This window comes from Macrobrachium nipponense, chromosome 4 (genome assembly GCF_015104395.2).
Source record: "Macrobrachium nipponense isolate FS-2020 chromosome 4, ASM1510439v2, whole genome shotgun sequence".
Lineage (NCBI taxonomy): Eukaryota > Metazoa > Arthropoda > Malacostraca > Decapoda > Palaemonidae > Macrobrachium > Macrobrachium nipponense.
Window position 1 is genome coordinate 134,807,773 of NC_061100.1, and position 25,590 is coordinate 134,833,362.

Below are 25,590 nucleotides of genomic sequence, written 5' to 3' on the forward strand. Positions count from 1 at the left end.
CCCCGAACGCTTTTCGGAAGAAGCGCCTCCTTCGATCAAGAAGGCTAAGAGGGTTTTGACGTCCCATGGTTTGGACAAAACTCCTTCGAGGTCTCCCTCTCCCGTTCAAGAAGACGCCGGAGAAGCTTCCAAGAGGATCATTTTGGCTGTACAAGAACAGTTATCCGCCTTGGTAGGAGTCCTTTCGAAGGATCCCCCTCGTAAGAAAGACGTGAGACTTCCTGTCAAGAAGACTCGTCTTCCTTCTCCCGCCAGGAGTGAGGGCTATGGGGGACGTGAGGCGTTGAGATCTACTCTGATAGAGACTCTTTGGACGATTTTGAATCGCCAGACAAGCGCGAAGCGCCAGTCAAGCGCGAGGTTTCCTACAGACGAGAAGCGTCTTTTAGGATTAAAGCGTCAGACAAGCGAGAAACGCTTTACAGGCGCAAGGATATTTCCAGACGGGATACGTATGCCCAGTAACCAGCAAACGTCAGCCGGAGCGCGTGGAAGCAGCCAGGCGCGAGGATTCAGCCAGGCGCGAGGCGCCAGACAAGCTTCATCCATACAAGGATTTGGCACCAGAAAGGCGCGAGGCACCAGCCAGGCGCGAGGCGTCAGTCAGGCGCGAGAGTTTAGAGAGGGGCGAGGCATCAGTCAGGCGCGAGGCGCCAGCCAAGCGCGAGGAGTCAGCCAGGCGCGAGGCGCCAGCCAGGCGCGAGGCGCCAGCCAGGCGCGAGGCGCCAGCCAGGCGCGAGGCGCCAGCCAAGCGCGAGGAGCCAGCCAAGCGCGAGGAGCCAGCCAACCAGAGGAGCGCTATACACTCTCTTAGCCCCTCTCCTATTAGGAGTTTGTCTCCCGTAGAGAGAGTTATTGGGCAGGAAGACCCGGAACGGGAAGTGACTTCTACGTCTGATCCGATATTGGAAGAGGACTCAGAAGACGAGACTCACGGCAGAGAAGGGCTGTCTAACTACAAAGTTTTGACAGCTCTCCTCCTCCAGGAATACGGAGATGCATTGATCCCTGCCGCTCCTCCTTCGCCTCGTTCACTTTTTTCATGCTCTAAGACGCCGAAGTCGTCGGCTTTCTTGAAGATGAGGCCGACGATTTCTATGATGAGAGCTCTTCAGTCTCTGGATAGCTGGATGCTAACCAAGAAGGAGCTAGTCAGGACGGTGTTTTGCATGCCTCCCGCTAGACTTACGGGCAAGAGAGGTATTTGGTACCAGACTGGGGAGAATATGGGACTCACTCTCCCAGCTTCGGCTGAAGCTGACTTTTCCAGTCTGGTAGATGCATCCAGGAGACATAGCCTTCGTACTGCGAAGATTACTTGGGGTCTTTCAGAGTTGGATCATCTCCTCAAGGGACTTTTTCACATTTTAGAAGTCTTCAACTTCCTAGATTGGTCCCTTGGGGTGATGTCCAAGAAGGCTCATGCCTCAGAAGGACTAGATCCGGACGTACTCCTTGCAATTTTGTCCTGTATTGACAAGGCGGTACAGGATGACTCAGGAGAAGTTTCTTCCTTATTTGGAGCAGGTCTCTTGAAGAAGAGATCTGTTTATAGCGCTTTCTTGACGAAAGCGGTATCCCATTCGCAAAGGGCAGCCTTGTTATTCGCTCCCAGGTCTGACTTTCTGTTCCCTTCGCAGTTGGTGAGGGGACATTTCCGTTCTCTGACGGAGAAAGACACAGGATCTTCTCCTGCAATCTTCCAGGAAGAAGAGACCAGTGATGGTGGGAGACAAGAAAGGTGTGTCTACGCCTGTTCGGCCCTTTCGAGGAGGCCCTCCCAGCTAGAGTTACCGCTAAAAGAAAAAACGACCGAGAAGAGAGGTAGAGCCTCTTTCCGTCCCTTTAAAAGGGGAAAGTGAAGTGGCGCTCCTCCAAACACCAGTAGGTGCCAGGCTCCGGGGATTTGCGGAAGCCTGGACTCTCATAGATACAGACGCTTGGTCTATGTCTGTTCTACAGAAGGGATACTCATTCCTTTCACCTGGACAATCCTCCCCACGGACCGTCAACAGTCCGCGGGAATTGTCCGCCAATTACAAGGACCCTGTGTTGAAAGATACTCTTCAACAAATGGTGGATCAGATGTGGGACAAGAGAGCTATAGAGCTAGTGCTGGATCAAAGCTCCCCAGGGTTTTACAATCGTCTTTTCTTGGTTGCGAAAGCCTCGGGGGGCTGGAGACCAGTTCTGGATGTCAGCGCTCTGAACAAGTTTGTTCAGAAACAGAAGTTCTCCATGGAGACCTCTGCATCAGTCCTTGCGGCTCTTCGCCAAGGGGATTGGATGGTGTCTCTGGATCTCCAGGACGCCTATTTTCACGTCCCGATCCATCCTTCGTCGAAGAAGTACCTCCGTTTCATGACGGGGGGAAGGATCTTCCAATTCAGAGCCTTGTGTTTCGGCCTGTCTACGGCGCCTCAGGTTTTCACGAGCCTTATGAAAAATGTGGCGAGATGGCTTCACCTGAAAGGAATCAGTATACGTATCTCTGTACCTAGACGACTGGCTCATCAGAGCAAAGTCAGAGAAACAGTGTTTGGAGGACCTGACTGTGACACTAAACCTGATAAAGACCTTAGGATTACTCGTGAACCTCGAGAAGTCCCAACTGATCCCCAGCCAGAACTTGGTCTATCTGGGGATTCGGATGGATTCTCGGGGTTTTCGAGTATTTCCTTCTCAAGAGAGACTAACGAGAGGTTTAGAAAAAGTCTCTCTCTTCCTAAGGAAGGAACGTACTTCGGCGAGGGAATGGTTGAGCCTATTAGGGACTCTTTCCTCGCTCGAACAGTTCCTTCCTCTAGGAAGACTTCATCCCCGTCCGCTTCAGTTCTTCCTCAGAAGATCGTGGAACATGAAGACAGGGCTTCTCTCGGACAGTTTTCCCATTCCAGTTCTGATGAAACGCCATTTAGAATGGTGGTTACTCCCACTGAAGTAAAACAAGGGTACTTCCCTAGAAACACAGAACCCAAACCTTGTATTGTTTTCCGACGCGTCGGAAAAAGGTTGGGGAGCAACCTTGGGAAAGAGAGAGGTGTCTGGCACTTGGAATGCTCTTCAAGTGTCCTGGCACATAAACTGCAAAGAGCTGTTTGCCGTACACCTAGCCCTAAAGAGCTTCGAACCTTTAGTGAGGAACAAAATAGTACAAGTGAATGCGGACAATACAACCGCCCTTGCATACATTCGGAAGCAAGGAGGTACTCACTCGTATGCCCTTTACGAGCTCGCAAGAGACCTGCTGTTGTGGACATCGCAAAGGAACATCTCTCTGTTGACGAGGTTTGTTCAGGGAGTAAGGAACGTGAGAGCAGACAGGCTGAGCAGGAGGAACCAGGTCCTTCATGCCGAATGGACCCTCCACTCAGACGTTTGCCGGAATCTCTGGTCTCTTTGGGGGACTCCTCATGTCGACCTCTTTGCCACGTTCCTCTCAAAAAGACTGGAAGTCTTCTGTTCAGTAGTAGAAGACCCCAGAGCTCTAACAGTAGACGCCTTCCTGCTAGATTGGTCTCGTGTAGACGTTTACGCATTTCCCCCATTCAAGATTCTGGGGCAAGTGCTCAGGAAGTTTGTGACTTCAAAGGGGACAAAAATGACCCTGATAGCCCCCTTTTGGCCAGCTCAAGAGTGGTTCCCAGAGGTGCTGGAGTGGATGGTAGACTTCCCCAGATCCCTTCCACAAAGGAAGGATCTTCTCAGACAACCACACTTCGAGAAGTTTCATCAAAACCTCCCCGCTCTCGCTCTGACTGCCTTTCGACTATCGAAAGACTTGTCAGAGCGAGAGGCTTTTCTAGCAAAGCAGCAAGCTCGATCGCTAGAGCCCGGAGAAACTTCCACTATCCGTGTTTACCAATCGAAGTGGGAAGTTTTTAGAAGGTGGTGTAAGTCGAAGAAGTTGTCCTCCTCCAGTACCTCTGTAACAGAAATCGCTGATTTTCTGTTATTTTTGAGAGAAGAATCGCGTCTCTCCGTAGCCACGATAAAGGGCTATAGGAGTATGCTATCGGCCGTCTTTAGGAATAGAGGCCTAGATTTGGGAAACGATAAAGATCTACATGATCTGATTAGATCTTTTTGAGACCAAGAAGTCTAACATTACTTCTCCCCCTAACTGGAATCTAGACGTGGTGCTTAAGTTCTTGTCATCAGAGAGATTTGAACCCCTGCACTTGGCCTCGTTTCGTGACATAACGAGAAAATGTTTATTTCTTTTGCCACTGGCGACGGCGAAAAGAGTTAGTGAGCTGCACGCCCTTAGTGATAAAGTGGGCTTCAATCTAGATTCAGCCATCTGTTCCTTCAAAGAATTATTCTTGGCGAAGAATGAAAATCCTTCGAATCCCTGGCCGAGAAACTTCGAAGTAAAAGGCTTATCGGGTCTCGTCGGCAGGGAACCGGAGAGGTCTCTTTGCCCAGTAAGGGCGTTAAAGTTTTACTTACAGAAAAAGAAACAGTTGGGAGGTTCTAGACAAGGTCTTTGGTGCTCGGTGAAGGATCCATCAAGACCTATGTCTAAGAATGCTTTAGCCTTTTTTGTCAGGAACGTCATTACGGACGCTCATAAGGCTTGCACGGATGATTCTTTCAAACTCCTGAGAGTAAGAGCTCATGAAGTGAGAGCAGTGGCTACGTCTCTCTCTTTTCAGAGAAATATGTCACTTAAGAATATCTTGGAAGCGACATATTGGAGATGTAATTCTGTGTTTGCTTCTCACTATTTGAAGGACGTTCGTGTGACCTATGAAAAATGTTTTTCTTTAGGTCCTTTTGTGTCTGCGGGCACAATCCTGGATACAGGAGCTAACACCAATCCTTAATTACTACATAAGTCTAATAGATATGTTCTAGACTTTCTGCTGAACAAGTGCAGATGCCGCACAAGCGGCCAGTCACTTCCGTTCAGTAAGGAACTCTTGTGATATCTTTTATTAGATGAGTATCATAAATTTTTTTTTGGAAAATTATTGTGTGCGTGTGCAATTTGGTTTGAGTTACGGTTGTTGCGAAGAGTTTGGGGATAACTCGGAGCAATTTTTAATACTAACATGGTGGTTAGGATCAGGTGGTCGGGATTGGTTGTGTGCTCCTTAATAAGGTGTGTTGTCATATAAGTGGATCAGCACCCATTGACAAAGTCCTTTCAGGCTCTGCCGAGTAAGTGGATAAGATCCCTTCGGCAGACCCACAAGAATTCTTGGCCATAGATCACATATCTCGCTAAAGTTTCTTGAGGTGATGCAGACTACGGGGCAAACACCCACGAAGTCTACCACCTATCAGGTAGGAACCAAGGTTTTTATTTATACCTACAACATATGTTGTTTACCTGTCTATTCCAGAAGTAGCTGTCTCTTACCCTCCACCGAAGGGTGCCAATCAGCTATGTATATATCTGACAGGTAAGTTGATTGTATGAAAATGATATTGTTATAATACAATAAAGTTTCATACATACTTACCTGGCAGATATATACATAGCTAAGACTACGTCGTCCCCGACAGAAATTCAAATTTCGCGCCACTCGCTACAGGTAGGTCAGGTGATCTACCGGCCTGCCCTGGGCGGCAGGACTAGGAACCATTCCCGTTTTCTACTCATATATTTTCTCTTCCCCCTGTCTCCTTGCGGGGAGGCTGGGTGGGCCCTAATCGTATATATCTGCCAGGTAAGTATGTATGAAACTTTATTGTATTATAACAATATCATGTTCTTATTGAAATACAGTTTGTTGAATGTATGTAGGAGTAATTCCCCAACTCTAGCAGGAAATAGCCAATGAAGTTTGGCAACAAAGTTGTTAATTGGTAGGTGATTGATTTGTGGAGGAATCCCCAACTAACCCTCCATAAGTTAGTACTTTTTCTTTGGCCACTGAGGGGTGTACACAAATGTATGGGGAGTTGACTTTTTACTCTAGGGGAAAGCCCACAAAGCTAGGGGCATTGCCCCATTATTGACATTTAGGAGGAACTACTAAGTCCCACAGGTACTAGGGCAGATGCCTGGCATCACAAGACTAACTTCATCTCTTTTTGTCCTAAGGATGTCACCCACTTTGCCTTAGGACCTGTCATGGCCTCTCAAGAAACCCAAATTGCATTGGACAGAAAAGCGTCTTGCCTAAGGTTGTCGAATTGCATAAGATATATGAATGAGCTGTAGCTGGTCGATCTCATACCTTGCCTCCTTTTTGAGAAACTATGGCATATTAAACACTATTGTCTTTGGTTTTAGTATTTGCAATAAAATTGCCATAATCTTAATTGGTGTTTCTGTCCCAAATGGTAAAACTTGGATCCTCTTCATTTCTAGAGATAGACCACAAGAAAGTCAGGCTGACACTGAATCTAGTCAGCCTCTGAATCACAATTCCCATTTTGTAATGGAGATTATAGGAATCACCTATTCCCTGCTCATGTATGTGACTGGGATATTGGTTTGATGGAGGGGGAAGAACATATAGTTATGCTCTTTGGACAATACCTCCCATGAAAGACGTGAATATCCATGTAAGATATGATGGTTTGTGTTCTTGTAGGAGCAAATCTTAATTAGAATGTGATTTGCATTCTTCTTAGATATACAAACCTAAAGTATTACATCATAATCCCACCTATATGCAACTCTTATACTTGTCCATGTCAGTAAAGGAGAAGTGGATGCTGATAGTCAAGTAAATGGGTGATACCCCATCCCATCACTCACCTGCTGGTACTCGAGTACCTTGTTTCCAGATTTAGCCATTGACCCAACTGTTCTTGAAAATTATCTTGAAAATTATCTTCAAGTACCAGTAACAATTTTGCAAATGAATATGTACTCCCATACAAAAGACACTGTTAAATCTAGGAAAAATGCAATTATACGTATCTTGAAAATAATTTTATACTAGTCTATTTACAGTGATAATTGTCTTTATTTTCAGAATTCTTGATGTGTCCAATAACGCTTACATAACTTTAAAAGATGGAGGAAGAGTCTGAAGATGAGTTTCAGGAGGATATCAGAAATCACTCTTGTAAGAGGATGTTAAGCACTGAAGATCCTGATTACTCTCGACCACCAGATCCTAAAAGAATGAAGGAAATGGAAGAGAGAGGTATGTGCCCCAATAAGAATTTTGTCATCTAAAGAACCATCAGTACTTAAAAGTCTTAAACATTCCTTTTATCTTTATGTATATTAATAGTATCAGCAAAAGTTTAATTCTTTAGACTGCCAGCATATTGAAACTGGTAATTTTTATTTATATTATTGTATGTAATAGTATACTACAAACTTACACCTGTGTTTGTACAAAATATAGCCATTATATGTTGCTTATTAATAGCCACATAGTAGTTGTTACCATACCAGAGTGCTGATTTTCTTCTATAGACAAAAGGAGTTTAAGTTCTCTCAAATGAGTATTTTTCAGATGGAGATATCTGCATATGGCATTTTCTGTAGTCTTCATATCTTCAGTTACTATGATAAACAGCAAAGAGTTTAGTGCTGATCCTTGATTGATACCAACATTTATTTCAAATTCTTTTGATACACTTGCCACTGTCTTCGCTCTAAATCTAGAATAAGGTTGAAAAACATCACTAGCATAATGAGACATTTTTGTATCACCTGCCTTTGTAATACCCATGCAATTGTTTGATTCAGTACTCTATCAAATGTCTTTTCAAGATCTGTAGACATGGAATTTTCATTATATAATGAAATTTTATTGCATACTTACCGAACAATTATATAGCTGTAGGTTCCCTACGAATGGCAGACAATAGATTCAAAACTTCCCCGGTGGCACCGCCATCACTGATGTAGGTGACGTCATCTCCCTCCACTCGAGGGAGCTACAGGTACAGCTGCCCAGGTAACATCAATTCGTTCTGCCCAGCCATCCACCTGTGGGGAGGAGGGAGGGCTTTGATTAATAATTGTTCGGTAAGTATGCAATAAAATTTCATCTTATAATGAAAAATGAAAATTCCATTTTTATTGAGTGTCTTACCGAACAATTATACAGCTGATTAGTACCCATTGCAAGGATGGGGGGCTGTGGATGTAGGTTTTAATTCAAAAATAACATATGATTCTTGAAAATAAAGTATACCCAAAAGCACTGTTAGTGCCTGTTGTACCTTACCTTGTAAGAGAGCTACTGCAGGAGAATACTGCCTCTGGTCGGTGCTCATCTTACGTAGTAGAAGGCTTGGAGTATGACCAATGTGTGCCTCTACACGGAGTGGAATATCCTCGTAGTCTTGGTGTTCACCGCTGACTCAATGAAGATACAACAAAATATTGCCCTTGCCCTGGACTAAGACCAGAAATAACCAACATGAAAAAACTGTCACCTACACCGAGATAAAGACCTTTACCCACCAAAACTAACACTAAAATGACTGGTGAGTACTCCAGGTACATTGTACCCCCAGACTTCCCTTTAACTCGTCAACCTTGATACAAGGCGAAACATAGGCTAACAGAGGGAGCAACCCCCTATGTCGTTTCTCCCAACACCATGCCAGCTACCTTAAGTGGACCGAGAGACTTGCAATCTTCGAACACTGTCTCGATTTCTTTCAAATAATGCGTAGCAAACACAGATTTAGACCTCCAAAAGGTGATAGCGGATAGTGACAAGTTGTGTCGAAGAGCGAGGGAAGTCACCACCGCTCGAACTTCATGCGCTTTCCCTCTCAGTGAGGGAAACACTGCGTCGTTAGCTTGAGAATGTGTTTCGACAATTAACTCTCTCAGAAAAAAGGAAATAGCGTTTCTTGAGAGAAGGCGAGAGGGATTTTTAACAGAGCACCACAAACGATTCGATTGACCTCTAATCTTCTCCGTTCTGCGGAGGTAATATCTTAATGCCCACACGGGACATAAGAGCAGTTTTTCTTCTTCCTGGCCTATCAAGTCTGTCAGGTTCTTGAGAACGAAGTTACGTGGCCACGGATTAGAAGGGTTTTTGTTTTCCGCGAGAAAATTGAGCTCCACAGAGCAAACTGCATCGCCTTGAGAAAATCCCACCTTTTTGTCCATCGCGTGTAGCTCGCTAACTCGTCTAGCTGATGCCAATGTAACTAAAAATAACGTCTTCTTGGTGAGATTCCTCATAGAGGAAGAAAGTAACAGTTCAAAGGGAGGACCCGAAAGCCATTTAAGAACTATGTCAAGATTCCATGCTATCAAACCCTTTGACGATTTGGAAGTCTCGAACGATTTAATTAGATCGGAAAGATCACTATTCGTGGATAGGTCTAGTCCTCTTTGTTTAAAAACTGAAGCCAGCATCGCTCTGTATCCCCTAATAGTCGAATGCGCTAAACGCTTAACATCCCTATAAGAAAAGAAGGAAATCAGCTATTTCGTTCACAGATGTTTCAGAAGAAGAGACTTTAGTCTGTCTACACCATTTTTGAAACTCTCCCCATTTAGACTGGTATAGTCTGTTAGAAGAATCTCTTCTGCAGTTCGCGATAGCTTCTGCAGCTCGTCTCGAAAAACCTTTCACTCTGACGAGACTCCTGACAGTCTGAATCCTGTCAGTACCAGAGCGGATAATCCTTGGTGGAATCTTTCGAAGTGCGGTTGTCTGAGTAGACATCTCTTTAACGGAAGAAGTCTGTGGAAGTCTACAAGCAAGTCGAGGAGATCTGGGAACCATTCTTTTTTATGGAATGACACTTTGTTCAGCACCTGTCTTATTAGGCCGAACAGGGGAAAGGCGTACACTTCCAGTCCCGACCAGTCTAGTAACATTGCATCGACTGACCATGCAAGAGGGTCCGGGACTGGAGAGCAAAACAGCGGAAGGCGGTTGTTCCTCGAAGTTGCAAAGAGGTCTATCATCGGTTTTCCCCAAAGCTTCCATAGGTCTAGGCAGACCTTCTCATCGAGAGTCTATTCTAACGGCAGTACTTGATGACAGCGACTTAGTTCGTCCGCCAACGCGTTCATTTTCCCTTGAACAAATCGAGGGATCAGCGTAACTTGAAATTTTTCTGCCCACAGAAGCAGATCTTTTGCAAGGTTGTAGAGGGTGAAGAAGCACGTTCCCCCTTGTTTCCTGATGTAGGAAAGTGCTGTGGAGTTGTCTCCGTGAACTGCTACCACCTGTCCCATCACGAGATGAGAGAATGCCTGAAGTCCCAGGAACACTGCTAATAGCTCCCTCACGTTGATATGAAGAGAGCGCTGTGTTTCCGACCATTCCCCTGACGCTTCGTTCTTCCCCAACAGGGCTCCCCAACCTGCGTCGGAGGTGTCTGAAAAGAACTGAGGGGTTGGGTGGAGCGGACGCAGCGAAAGACCCTCTACCAGTCTTGGTTTTGAAAGCCACCACGCTAAGTCCTCCTTGATTTCGTCTGAAATCAAGAATACTGTCGAGTCCGGTTGAGTCTTTTTGCACCATGATGCCTTCAGGAAGAATTGTAGGGGCCTCATGTGCAGTCTTCCGAGTTTAACAAACTGTCCCACCGAAGCTAGTGTTCCTAACAGACTGGTCCAATGGTTGGCGGAACAAGACTTGCGGTCCAGGAAGTCCTGTACTACTTCCAGACACGACTGGACTCTCTTTGGTGAAAGAAAAGCCCGAAAAACTCGAGTTCAGAGTCATCCCCAAATAGAGAATGTTCTGAGTCGGAATTAGCTGAGATTTCTCCTTGTTTATAAGAAGACCTAACGAGTGAGTAAATGAAAGAGTCCTCTTGACATCCTTCATGCACTGACTTTCCGAAGAGGAGCTGAGAAGCCAGTCGTCTAGGTAGAGTGACACTCTGATGCCCAGGAGGTGTAACCACTTTCCCAGCAGAGTCAGCACTTGCGTAAATACTTGCGATGCTGTTGAGAGGCCGAAGCAAAAAGCTCGAAACTGGTAGGTTTTGCCCATGAACACAAACCGAAGGTATTTCTTGGAGTCCTGGTGAATTACGATGTGGAGGTATGCGTCCTGCATATCCAGGGATACCATCCAGTCCCCTTGGCGAAGGGATTCCAACACCGAACGAGTCGTTTCCATATTGAATTTGGTTTTCTGAATGAACAAATTCAGTGCGCTTACATCCAGTATGGGCCTCCAGCCCCAAACGGGCCTCCAGCCCCCCAATGACTAGGGGACTACGAATAGATGGTTGTAAAACCCCGGGGATGGTCTGTCGCTTATCTCCTCTATGACAGCTTTCTGCACAAGAGTCTCTATTTCTCGGGTTAAGGCTACAAACTTCTCCAAGCCTGGAGAGTAGGCGGGTAATGCGATGGGAACATTGGATAGAGGTGGAGTGTCTTTGAAAGGAATGGAGTAACCGAACCGGAGAACTTGGGTCACCCAGGGCTCTGCCCCTCTGCAACTCCATTCCTCCCAGAAGAGGCTCAGTCTGCTCCCTACCGGAGCATGAAGGATTGAAGGATCACCTGGACGATATAGTGTCGGGTTTGGTCAAGGACTTGGTCGGGTGTCGTAAATTCGATCAAGGCCTGACGAATGGTCTAGACCTACCCCCTCGAAAGGGTTTCTTCTGCAAGGGTGATTCCGAGGTGGTAGGCGTCACAGTCGAGGGTTTAACTCGCTTAGAAGACTGAGCAAGCAAGTCATTAGTAGATTTCTTTTCCAGTGCGGAAAGTGTCTTCAACTAGTCTTCTATATCACAAAGCGAACGTTTAGCAGCCTTGGAAAGTACGAGCTTCGGGAGAAGAGGATCAAAATTCTTCCTTCTCATCAGGTAGATGGAAGCAGGCAACCTGGGAGCGGCTGCTACGAAGTAATCCGGGTACATGTCCAGAAGGTAGTGTAAAAGCTTCGAATAGCAAGAGAGAGGGATAGAGTCCGCTTCTAAGTCCTCCTCGTCATCCGAAGAGATAGGGGACAGAGAGGGTTCTTGATTCAACTCATTGTTCTTCGTACATTGTTAGGCTTCTTTCATCCAGTTCCTCAGCTCTTGCAACTGTCGACATAAAGGAACTAGATTCTCGTCTTCTTGAGTTGAAGTCGTAGCAACTGGGGTTGTGGACTTTGACACGATTGACACTGGAGGTCTCGCGCCAGTCGAATTATCTGTCGCATGCAAAGTCGAAGGTAAACTTTCGGCTGCTTGATGAGTCGAAGATCTCGACGAACTCAGAATCAGTCATTCCACAATCGAGTCGAAGGCGGCTGTTGCTGTCGTAAGAATATGAGGCGAAGTCCATGTAGCTACGCTACACGATGGGCGAGAGCTATCTACTTCTCTGTTCCTCTTCATAGGGGCGGAAAGAACACCTCGTCAGTTGAACATCTCTTCAACGGACGCGAGACTGAAGAATCACGCCACTTACGACGTCTAATCGGCGATGAATCACCTTTCCAATGGTGTTTAGTCGAATCCTGCTGTCTCACTACAGGATCGACGGAGGAAGTGACTGTGTGGGCAAACCCCGACAGTCTCCCTTGGACCTCCGGTATGTCTTCTCCCCGAGGCGGTGGAGAGGGACAGGGACCTTCGTCGTCTAGGAGAACTATTGGGACAAACAGCCACCCCCTCAGATTGCACTACACTGACACTTTTCACTTCACTAGAAGTCTTTTCTATGAAAGACTTTACCGATAAACCTAACTGCATAACCGTATTAGCTAATACTACATCAAATTTCTTTTCAAATTTAGACTTGAGGCTGGCAGTGGTGTCAGGAGAAACTCCATGGGAAGTTGGCATGGGAGTTACAGGAGCAGGAGTAGGAGGACTCAAGATCGGAGAATTAATAAGAGGAGAAGGAGAAGAAATAGGAGCAGGTGCTTTGATAGAAGCAGAAGAAGCTAAACTAGTCTTACTTTCAGCTCTGAGAGCCACCCTCCTCTTCCTATCCTTAATTATCTTCCCCGAGTGAGAAACAAAAACTTTCCACTGTTGTTCACTCCAATCCTTGCATTCATCACAAGTAGATTCTCTAGAGCACTCACAACCCCTACACTTAATGCACTTAGTGTGCGAATCATAAATTAATTTAACTAACCTAGTTTTGCACCCTCCGGCTCAAAACCTAACTACTGAAGGACTAGAGTCCGACATGATGGTAAGACCACAAAATTGCAGAAAAGAAATGCAGCTTCAATCTTACAAACACGGAGTTGAATACTTCACCGATATTAGAGAGAGATATACTTCTTCCAACAAATGAAGAAAAGGTCTGCACCAACCACCGATGTTCACCAGAAGCCGGCAGAGAACGAATTGATGTTACCTGGGTAGTTGTACCTGTAGCTCCCTCGAGTGGAGGGAGATGACGTCACCTACATCAGTGATGGCGGCGCCACTTCAGAAGTTTTGAATCTATTGTCTGCCATTTGTAGGGAACCTACAGCTGTATAATTGTTCAGTAAGACACTGCAATAAAAAAGTATTTTAATCTCTTCTTCTTTGTATGATTTTTCATGTAGTTGCCTCATTATAGTTGGTGTGACAGCTATTGAATGTAACAATTTTTCTCATTGTTTGTATAATTTCCACATTGGTTTGCATCCCCTCTTTTGTTCAGCAGTTTTGTAAGAAATTTTCCCCATTCTTCTGGCCCTGTCTCTTCCTATGTCAGGTTTTAATATAGTATTCTAGTAAGCTCTAGGATGACTGGCACCCCTGGTGACTTTATTAAGTCACTTGTTATCACTTTCCTATGGCATTTTAACCACTTAAAATGTTAAGGTTCTTATGGGTTCCTTTATTATGCCAAAGTTATCCAGTTTAAGTTCATTTGCTTTATTTGGAAGGTTTTCAGAATACTCTGTTGCTTCCATTGTTCCAAAGTCTTTAATTTCAACCTACAGTTTAATCTCCATTTTGTTCATGAAGCTTACCTGTCAGATATATATATAGCTGTATTCTCCGAAGTCCGACAGAATTTCAAAACTTATGACACACGTAGTGGGAGTCAGGTGGTTAGTACCCATTCCCGCCGCTGGGAGGCGGGTATCAGGAACCATCCCCATTTTCTATTCAGATTTTCTCTGTCGCCGGTACTGTCAACACCTGTTTTCAGTACCTCCGTCTTAGGATTTTGAAAACTTCTCGGCTACTTAAGTACCCTGATTGACTTTTGGTTTTTGAATTTGGATCTGTAGCTAGGCACACGTTATTTGTGGACTGTTTATGGATATTGGCTTGATTTTTCCTTAAACTAAGATGTCTGGGTCTAGTTTGGCTAGCGCCAGAGTATGTTGTAAGGATGAATGTAAGGTGAGGCTACCAAAAGCTTCGGTAGACCCCCACACAGTATGCAAGAATTGTAGGGGACATTTGTGTATGTTTGATGAGCGTTGTAAGGAGTGTGAAAGTCTGTCTGATTCGGGTTGGAAGGTGTATGAATCCTATGTGCGCAAGTTAGAGCGTGATAGGATCAGGAGGTCTTCCTCCAGAAGTATGTCAGACAGTAGATGTCAGGGCAGTAATGTCTCTCCTGTTAACCCTCCAGTAGCATTTGCAACTCCTAACCCTGTAGTGTCGCCTTCGGGCCCTGAAATGGTGTCTGTGGAGGGTAATGCCCTTTCTGTGAATCTAAAGTGCTCGCCTTGGAAGGTAAAAGTGATCATAGTGCAGTGAAGTGCAGTGGTAGTGCCCCTAGTGTTGTGGAGGGGGCGTCAGATCGGCCCTATAACGCCTCTAGGCCTGGACCTCTGCCGGACTCCCAGGATTCAGAGAGAGGGCAAGTCGAAAGCCGAAGGAGGGTTACGGGGAACCCCCACCGATCTGGCGTCCCTTCGGCAGTACCTGTTAACGCTTCCCAGGCTGCCAAGGAGCGTGCTTGTGCGCGTCTCCTTAAGGAGTGCTTCTCGTCCTCCAAGGCGTCCTCCCCGCGCAAGGGGTGGAGCTCTCGGTCGGACTCTCTCCCGTTGAAGAGGAGCTTTAGAGAGCAGGACGCTTTACGTCCTTTCACTTCTGCTGATCTGCGGTCCTCCCCGGATAGTTTCGCTGCCTTCCCGCCGCAGAAGAGGACCAGGATGTCATCCGATGATGACGCCTTCGAGCGCCCCAGTCGCTCCAGGGATCGTACGGTGGCGGTTCCTGTGAGAAGGAAGAAGGCGTCCCTTGCCCCTCATCTTCTCACAGGATCAGCCCTTCTCCTGAGAGGGAGTCTTCTCCGACCGAGAAGATCATCCGCTCTATGCAGCAACAGCTTGCTTCGTTGCTGTCCAAGAGAGAGGCAGAACCTCGTCGGAGGAGGAAGGATGACAGACTGCCTATTAAGAGGACCAGACAGTCTCCCTCGCCTTCTCCTCGCTCGTCTCTTTCTCCTGTTTCGTCGCCCTCTAGATTTTGTGCGGCTCCCCAGCGGTTATCTAGAGGGCGCGAGGAACGTCTTTCTAAACGCTCTTCCGTCGAGAGGGAGCAACATCGTCGCTTTCGGAGCAAGGACTGTTTTCCTGCTCCTAAGGACGCTCCCCTCTCTTCGCTGCGTGACGCTTCGTATACAGAACACGACGTTCGCTCAGCTGCAAAGCAGGATGTTGCTCTTCCTGCTAAGCTTGCCTCCGTGCAAGCTGCTTCGCGCAGTCGAGTAGCTTGCCAAGACGTCTCTCGCCCTTACCTGAAGGACGCTTCTCTTGCTGCCAAGCATGACGCCCCGCAAGCTGCTAAGATGGATTCTTTTCATTCGGCTACGTCATGGGCCGCTCATATGGACGCCCATCGTGACGCTTGTCAGGACGGTAGGCATGACGCTTTGTTGGACGCTTGTATGGACGCTCGGGCGGACGCTGACATGGACGCTCGCCGATGCTCGGACGTTCTTTCTGACGCCCCTCAAGACGCTAGCCACCTACAGGAGGCGCGTCATGTCTCTTCGCTTCAGGAAGCTTTTACTTCGGTTCCGGAACCTGCTGTAGCGTTTTTGGAAGACGCTCACTCTGGTGCTTTGCCTTCGTCTTCTCAGCAGCGCTTTTGTTTGAGACTTGGCCCTAAAGGCCTGTTACCTCTTCCTTCGGTGGTCCCGTCTACCTTGCCTGCAGAAGAGGGTGAGGTGAGCAGCTCTTCAGAGGAAGCTAACGAAGATCAACCTGCAACATCAGCGTCGTCTGATTACCAGGTCATGGCCCGCCTTCTCCGTGCCTCGTTTGGGGATATTTTCCAACCCTCTGCTCCTCGCTCTCCGCCTTCTCAGTTATCGTCTTCGAAAGCCAGCAAGACCCCGGGTTTTGTTAAGATGAAGACTTTTCTTTTAACCAAGAGAGCTTTTCGGAAGGTCCATGATTGGATGGAGTCAAGGAAAGCTCAAGGGAAGACATCTTTTGCCCTACCTTTGTCAAGACTTAGCGGCAAGGCAGGTATTTGGTACGAGACAGGAGAGGACGTCGGACTGAGAGTTCCCTCTTCTGCTCAGGGGGACTTCGCCAGCCTGGTGGATGCACCGAGGAGGTCGCTTCTCTCATCCGCGAAAGTGACATGGACACCTTCGGAATTAGACCACCATCTGAAGGGCCTCTTTCGTACTTTAGAGGTGTTTAATTTCTTGGACTGGTGCTTGGGGGTACTGGATACCCAGTCGCGTAGTCTGGACTCGATTAGCCTTGGGGAGCTGTCCAGCGTCATGGTGTGTATGGACAAGGCCGTCAGGGATGGTTCGGAGGAGCTGGCTTCGCACTTTTGCACAGGGCTCTTGAAAAAGAGAGCGCTGTTTTGTAACTTTACGGTGAAGTCTGTTTCTCCCTCGCAGAGGGCGGAATTGTTGTTTGCCCCTCTTTCGAGCCATCTCTTTCCCTAGGCTATGGTCAAAGATCTTGCCATCAGCTTGCAAGAGAAGGCGACACAGGACCTGCTTGCTCAATCTTCTCGACGTCCTGCAGTCCCTTCGACGTCTTCGGGAGTACAAGCTTCAAAGAAGCAGAAGCCCTTACGAGGTGGAGCCCCCTCGAGACCGTCTCCTCAAGGAAGAGGCCTTCCCATAGGCAGAGCCCCTTCGAAGCTCAGGGGCAAGAAATGAAAACGCAGTCCTTCAGTCACCGGTAGGAGCCAGGCTTCGTTTATTTACGGAAGCCTGGAGAGAGAGAGATGCGGACAGCTGGTCGCTCAACGTCATCGAGAAAGGTTACAAGATCCCTTTCCTGAAGCCGCCCCCGCTGTGCACAACACCCAGGGATCTGTCGCCCTCTTACCATCGGGAGAAGCAACAGATTCTTTACGATATGCTCGAAAAGAGAGCAGCAGAACAGGTCTTGGACCTAGAATCCCTGGGCTTTTACAACAGATTGCTCCTGGTGCCGAAACAGTCGGGAGGTTGGCGACCGGTGTTAGACGTAAGCAGTCTGAACCTCTTTGTGGAGAAACAGAGGTTCAAGATGGAGACGCCTCAGTCAGTTCTTGGGGGTTAAAGACCGGACGATTGGATGGTGTCATTAGATCTTCAGGACGCCTATTTTCACGTCCTGATCCATCCCCAGTCGATGAAGTACCTGCGGTTTGTCCTGAAAGGGAAGGTATTCCAATTCAGGGCTCTTTGCTTCGGGTTGAGCACGGCCCCGATGGTCTTCACCATTTTAATGAAGAACGTGGCGAGGTGGCTTCATCTGTCAAACGTCAGGATCTCTCTTTACCTAGACGACTGGCTCATTCGAGCCTCTTCGGAAGCCCGGTGTCTGGAGGACCTGCACACTACTTTAACGTTAGGGAAGTCCCTGGGACTTCTGGTGAATTTCGAAAAGTCACATCTGACCCCATCGCAGTCCATCGTGTATCTGGGGATTCAGATGGATTCAGTGGCTTTTCGAGCTTTTCTGTCCCAGGGATGTCAGCAGCAAGGCTTAAGCAAAGTGTCAGCCTTTCTAGGGAAAGAATCATGCTCGGTGAGGGAATGGATAAGTCTGCTGGGGACCATTTCCTCGCTGGAGAAGTTTGTTTCCCTGGGGAGACTGCACCTCAGACCTCTTCAGTTTTTCCTGACGGACAACTGGAAAGACAAGGACAATCTAGAGATGATTTTGAAGATCTCGGAAGAGGTAAAAGGTCACCTAAGGTGGTGGCTCGATCCTGTGAAGCTGTTAGAGGGATTTTCCCTCAAGCTTCAGAGCCCCGACCTAGTGTTGTTCTCCGACGCGTCTACCACGGGGTGGGGAGCAACACTAGGGGGGGAAGAAGTGTCAGGCACCTGGAGAGGGGAACAGGTGTCTTGGCACATAAACCTCAAAGAGCTGGCAGCCATCCATTTAGCGCTCCAGTTCTTCCAAGACAAAGTCTCTCGTCGGATAGTACAAATCAACTCGGACAACACCACAGCTCTGGCGTACATCAAGAAGCAGGGAGGAACACACTCTCGGTCCCTGTTCACTCTAGCGAAGGAGATCTTGTTGTGGGCGAAAGCACGGAACGTCACGATCCTTACGAGGTTCGTCGCAGGTATCGAGAACGTCCGTGCAGACCTCCTCAATCGGCAGGTCAACTGCTGCCGACTGAATGGACCCTTCACCAAGATGTATGCCAGGAGCTGTGGAGTTTGTGGGGAAGTCCTCTCGTAGACATCTTCGCGACGTCGAGGACGAAGGAGACTTCCACTTTACTGCTCCCTGGTTCTGGATCCAGGAGCAGTGGCGATAGATACCCTTCTTTGGGACTGGACGGGGCTGGATCTTTACGCCTTTCCCCCGTTCAAGATCCTAGGGGAAGTTCTAAGAAAGTTTGGAGCTTCGGAAGGGACGAGGATGACGCTGGTCGCCCCATTCTGGCCTGCGACAGACTGGTTCACAGAGGTCATGTCCTTCGCAGTAGACTTCCCGAGGACGCTTCCGTCAAGGATAGATCTACTCAGACAGCCCTACTTTGAGAGGTACCACAAAAACCTCCCCGCTCTAAGTCTGACTGCGTTCAGACTATCCAAAAGCTGGCCAGAGCGAGAGGCTTTTCAAGACCTGTGGCAAGAGCTATTGCCAATGCAAGGAGAGCTTCCTCTCTTGCAGTGTACCAATCGAAGTGGGCCGCTTTCAGGAGTTGGTGCAAGAAGAAGGGCATTTCCTCCACCATGACCTCTGTGAACCAAATCACTGACTTCCTACTTTACCTGAGGAAGGACTTGAAGCTGGCAGTCCCGACGATCAAAGGCTACAGAAGTGTGCTGTCTGTAGTCTTTCAACACAGAGGCCTGGACTTGGCAAACGACAAAGACCTTCATGATCTCGTAAGATCATTCGAGAACACGAAGGTGCCTCAACCTAAGTTGCCGGCATGGAACTTGGACATGGTTCTAAAGTTCCTCATGTCCAGTCGTTTTGAACCGCTTCACACTGTGTCACTAAGAGACGTGACTAGAAAGACTGTTTTCCTAACTGCTCTGGCGACGGCGAAGAGAGTTAGCGAAATTCAAGCTATGAGCAAGCACGTTGGTTTTAAGGGGCATAATGCCGTTGGTTCTTTGAGCCCGACGTTTTTGGCAAAGAACGAGAATCCGTCCAACCCTTGGCCCAAGACTTTTGAAATTAAGGGTTTGGCTGAAATCATTGGTCGGGAACCAGAGAGAGTCCTGTGGCCTGTCAGGGCTCTCAAATTCTACTTGCGGAGAACGAAGGAATGTAGAGGTCCTTCTAGTAACTTGTGGTGTTCGGTCAAGAGACCAGACCTGCCAATGTCTAAGAATGCTCTGGCATTCTTCTTGAGGGACACCATCAAGGAAGCACATTCATCTTGTAGTGACAGTGACATGAAGCTGTTGAAAGTGAACGCTCACGAAGTGAGGGCTATCTCTACCTCTGTAGCCTTCCAAAAGAACATGGCACTCAGTGACATTTTGAGTGCCACCTTTTGGCGTAGCAACTCGGTGTTCGCTTCACACTACCTGCGGGAGGTGAAGACGACATACGAGAACTGCTATTCGCTAGGGCCATACGTCGTCGCAGACACTATTTTGGGGGCAGGAAGTAGCACTCATCCTTTCCTATAGAGAATGGTTAGGTGAGCTTTTAATTATTGTATTGTTTATGGTTGTAGGGTCAACCGCCTAAGGCGGACTTCCCTTCCTTTAGCCTAGGTGTGTGGGATTTAACTTTTGATAGGCTAGGTCAGGTGGTGGGTTTTTGCTTCGTTGCCCTCATAGTATGGTCAAATGGTCTAGTCGCATTGCGGTCACGCCCCCGTTGACAGATCATCTAGAACTCACCAGCTACATAGGTCACTACCTTGCTGGAGACTCTAGTAAAGCAGAAGCAGACTTGGGTGACAGTAATCATGAAGTCAGCTATGCTAACAGGTAAGGAACCAAGATGTCAATCATCTGCATGTATATGTATATGTTTCCTAAAATCCTATTCTGTCTCTCCCCACCCCCAAAGGTGGGATTCAGCTATATATATATCTGACAGGTAAGCTTCATGAACAAAATGATATTGTTATGATACAATGAAGTTTGTTCATACTTACCTGGCAGATATATATAATCAAAGTGCCCACCCACCTCCCCTCAGGAGACAGTGGGAATAGAAAATCTGAATAGAAAATGGGAATGGTTCCTGATACCCGCCTCCCAGCGGCGGGAATGGGTACTAACCACCTGACTCCCATTATGTGTGTCGTAAGTTTTGAAATTCTGTCGGACTTCAGAGAATACAGCTATATATATATCTGCCAGGTAAGTATGAACAAACTTCATTGTATCATAACAATATCATTTTCAGCTTTTATGTACTTGTCCCTTTTTGCATCTTTTCCATCTTTCCTCAGCCACCTTGCTGCCCGGAATATGGTCTTCTTTTGCCTTTGCTGAGTTGAGATTCTGGTTCCATTCCTCCCAGCTCTTCTTAATTCTCACTGATTGCCTTTTAGCCTTCTTCCCCTTTTCTATGCATATATACATCTCTAAACTTTTGATGTCACCCTGCATACTGCTGTATGCCTTTGATCATCATGAATAAGTATTAGGGGTACATACTAAATATATCCCCTTTGAGGAGCTGACTTCATACTTCCAGGAACACAAGTGATATCTTTATACATAAATTTTCTGTTGGTCTACCCAGTGAAGTGTCAAAGGTATAGGCAGTAACAAAGCAATGGTTTGTATCTGAAAAATAATGTTTGTGTTTTGAGAAAAAAATTCTTTATTCTGTATTCCAGTTTTATGTTAATCTGTGATTCTCTGCATTAATATTTGAATACTTTTGAATACGTATTTGAATACGTCATGTGACACAAGCCATTCAATGTGTACAGATAAAACTTACTGTATATTCTAATGCCATCAGCACAAGATGAACTGAGAGAGCGTGTCATTAAGGTTGTCGATAGAGTCCTGAGTAGTGCTGCCAGTGAAAAACAAGCTGAGATGGAGGAGATTGATTCTCGAATCTTGCGCATGCAGCAGTGTTTGCATACTTTACGATACTGTGTATCTTTGAATTATCATACTGTTGATAAGGTAAGCATTTACAGGAATCATTAATCATTATTGAGAATAAGAACTGTTCAAAACTGACAAGAAAAAGTCTTTTTGGTCACATTTTAGTTTCCTTAACTTCTGTGAAGAACAATTTTGTCGTAGTTTGTGTATTGAATTAACTTTACAGCATCATTAGGACTTTACACATGGCGTATGCGAGTAAATTCTGGATACATGAAATTAGATTTTTTAATACAAGCCCATCTGTTTAAAATTGCCTGTACTGCAGTTTGCAGCACCCTCTTAGATATGCTTCCAAAGAAGAACATCTCACCCTGCCAGACATGTATCCATGAGGGTCAAAGTTTGCAGACAGGCCCGATCAAAATAAAATATTTCTGTTCTGTATTGACAAAGCATTAGTATCAGCATGCCCAGTGATACATTGCTCAAGGAAAGGAACTTGCTTTAAGAAAGAGAAGGAAACCACCACCACCACCATCTAACAAGTTGATGGAAATTGGCCTACAGTAATCATTGTTTATCTAGTAATTTTTGCTAATGTTGTTTGAGGAGTAAATTTTTCCTGATAAAAACAAACAAATGTAAATGGAGAACATCAGGAAACAACATTTGTGAAGAATAAGCATCTTTGTTTTATTTAAAAATTAGATATGGAAATAGTCTTAATATCATGACCCCCAACTTTAATCTAGGATGCTTGTAACTTAAAAAAAAATAAAAAAGTCATCATACTCTTTTAGGTTTTAACCAGGAGGAGGTGGTGTTCTTCAATACTTAAGAAGACATTAGACAACTTGGTGGCCAACAACAAACACTCATCCACCTTGAGAGAAGCATGGTTAACAGCACCTTGTTCTACTCTTACTTGGTTTAAGGCATGGTGCTTCTTGTAACCCCCATGTTGACAAAAATGGAGTAACAGAAAGTGACATTTTGAAGATAGGACAGACTACCTGCACTTTTCTAACTCAAGTCTGGAATATAATAACACTCTTTAAAATACTTTATTGAGAGACTTTTGGAGTTCATTGAAATTCTCAGCAACCATTTAATCCTTAAGAGCCAGGCTAAAAAAGGGATTTTGACGTAGGAAAAATCTATTTCTGGGCGAGGAAGCCGTGTCGCCCAGTGAAATATGTCTGCTTTAGCACTATTTCTTGTAAAATATTGCTATAATACCAGAGAACTGCTAAATTGGACATGTCAGAAGCTTCTGACTCGCTCACCTATATAAAAGGTGTCGGTATAAAACTGGGGCGAGTGTTAAACACTACCACAGCAACCTCTCCAATTAGCCTTTTCCTCATCAAAAGACCCTAAATACGGGGAGCCGACCCATAGGTCACACCTAGCTACCCCGTTGAAGGCGTCTGTGACGTCATACTTATCGATAGCAATGAAGCTTGGTGCACTGCAAGGGGGGGGAAATCCCTTTTCTGGGCTCAGCCGTGTCGCTCCCGTGAAATTGTACCAGAGAAACACCAAGCTACATCATTCTGAAATGAAATAGAATATTAAATTGTATAAATTAACACCATACACCAAGTCAAATAACAAAGAAATTTGCTGCGGTAGGTAGAATGTTAATAATGCTGGCATAATGGAAAATATTCATATGACACAAGGACAGTACTATATTGATGTTGTAGCAGGAGACACTGACCTCCCTACAGCTATTGCATGATATTTAAGATCATCCAAAGACTTAAGGTAATGCTTTGGAAAACCCAGTGCGACTTCCAACCAGTATACTTCTTCAGATCATCAAAGTTCATATATTTGAAGAAATTTACAGAAGTTGTTATAGCCCGAATACCACGCGCTTTGGGAAAGGACCCTGGGCTGACTTTCTTGGTAAAATACAAAAACTGCTGCGTAATGCCCTTTAGAGATATGGTACCACCACCGCCCCACATGAAAAGGGGGGGAGGGGGGCCTTCGGAAAAGGTAGATGTTCTAGATAAATAGTCCTTAGGAGTTTTAACAGGACATAAAGATGGATGTTGCGGAACCGGAACAACCTTCCATGGGGATCACCTTACCAAAGGGTTCTTATTCTTAGCCATAAAATATTTATTTGGTGAAAGCAACACGTCACCCGAGGAAAGGAATTCTATATGCCCTTGGCCACTAGATAAAGATGACATCTCCGATGTTCTGGCACCTGAAGCCAGACTTAATAAAAACAGTGCCTTACGCAAAAGGGTTTGGCAATCACATTTGAAGTTGTCTGTTTTAGAGTCTAACCTGAGAACATCGTTAAGAAACCATGACACTGACGACGGCCTGTGAATGAGCCGCAGGCGTGCACAAGCCCTTGGGATTGAGGTAAAATAAGACTCAGATAGATTTATACCAAACCCGAGAAGAAAAATCTTTTTCAGAGCTGACTTAGTGGTTGTTATTGTGGCAACTGCCAAGCCTTGTTCGAATAAAGTCCTGAAGAATGTTATAGCCACGTTCATTGTCATTACTTTGACATTTGATTCCCTGAGAAATGTAGGCAATTGTTTAACTGCTGAATCATACTGGCAAAGTGTAGATTCCCTTTTGTCTGACTCCAAGAACAAAATGTTCTGTGGATCAATGTCCCCTACCCTCCTACCTGCAAACTTCATGAAATCCATAAAGATAGGGTTTTGTGAAGACCTGAGGAATCTAACACAGTCACCGTTTGAACTTGTTGCGACAGCCTCAAGTCCGGGAGAGGGTGAGGACGAAGACCTAGTTCCAGGAGAAGGGGAAACCAATTGTTCTTGGGCCAGTAAGGAGCTATGAGAGCCACCTGACCTTTGAAGGATTTCAACTTGTGCAGCACCTTCAGGAGAAGGTTCACTGGAGGGAATAAATAAACCTCCCTCCACTGGTTCCAACCTATACTCAGGGCGTCCGTAGCGTATGCTAGAGGGTCCATATTTGGGGCTACGTAACAAGGCAGCTTGTGGTTTGCCCCTGTAGCGAACATATCTACTTTCAGACCCGGTACTCTCCTACAAACCCTCTTGAAGGATTCCTGGTCCAGTGACCATTCTGACTCCAGGGGGACTGACCGGGACAGTGCGTCTGCTACTACATTGTGGACTCCTGCCAGATGGGTAGCCGATAGATGCCAGGTGTTCTTGTCAGCTAGAGAAAAAATTGCTATCACCATGTGGTTCACATGACTTGACTTTGAACCACCTCTGTTTATAGCGTGTATCACTACCGCACTGTCGAGAGCCAATCTGATACGAGTCTCCTCCGGAGGACGGAGCTTCTTTAAGGTCAGAAACACTGCCATAGCTTCCAGGATGTTGATGTGAAGCTTTTGGAACTGAGGTGACCAAGTTCCCTGAACCTTGTCGTGCTGTGAATAACCTCCCCAACCTGACAGTGATGCGACTGTATGCAACAGTAGGGACGGGGGAGGGAACTGCAACTGTAACTCTTTGGCTAGGTTTTCGGCCATTGCCCATGGACGTAGACGTTCCTTGGGAATCAGAGGTACCTGGCCGAACTTGTCGCGACACTTGGCATTGGCCTTTGAACGTCAAACTCGATTGATGTCCTTGAGCTTGGCTTTCAACAGAACGTCTGTGACTGAGGCAAATTGGAGCGAGCCTAGGATCGTCTCCTGATTCCTTCTCGAAGCCTTTTTGCATTTTAAGAATTGGCTTGTTACCTTGGCATCCCCTTCCCTTATGGAATGGAAAGATTGTGTGAATCCAAGCCCCAATGGATACCTAGCCACTGGAACTTGGATTCTGGGGCCAATCGGGACTTGGTCCTGTTGATCTTGAATCCTATATATTCCAGGAAAGATATGACCTCGTCCGTGGCTTTCATATACTTGTCTTTGACCATCTCCCAGATTAGCCAGTTGTTTAGGTACGCCACCACCAATAAAACCTGAGACCTTAGCTCCTGCACCACTACCTCCGCCAGTTTCGTGAAAACCCTTGGGGCTATATTCAGCTCGAAGGGCATCATCTTGAAGGAATAGGCTTCTTTCCCTAGTTTGAAGCCCAGGAATGGATGGAAGTGCCGAGCCATCGGGACATGATAATAGGCGTCTGTAAGATCTATAGAGGTGGTGACGCCCCCACGGGGAAGTAAGGCCCGTACCTGAGAGATGGTCAGCATTTAGAACTTGTCGCAAGGAATGTACAAGTTTTATACATGCAACTTACCCGGCAGATATATACTTAGCTATAGACTCCGTCGTCCCGACAGAATTCAAAACTCGCGGCATACGCTAC

The 25,590-nt window shown here is 46.3% G+C and overlaps 1 protein-coding gene across 4 annotated transcripts in view; it reads left to right on the forward strand.

The window, feature by feature from the left end:
* The window catches only part of LOC135211204 (uncharacterized), a 180,539-nt gene that overhangs the window by 50,422 nt on the left and 104,527 nt on the right, over positions 1-25,590 (forward strand). For 3 of the 4 annotated variants that reach the window (XM_064244434.1, XM_064244432.1, XM_064244433.1), the window contains exons 2-3: positions 6,939-7,112; positions 21,195-21,367. In XM_064244434.1, coding sequence (XP_064100504.1) covers positions 6,980-7,112; positions 21,195-21,367 — 306 coding nt within the window. In that variant the 5' untranslated portion in view covers positions 6,939-6,979. Of the gene's footprint in view, positions 1-6,938; positions 7,113-21,194; positions 21,368-25,590 lie in introns of those variants that run through there. The other variant, XM_064244435.1, reaches the window with a different exon arrangement.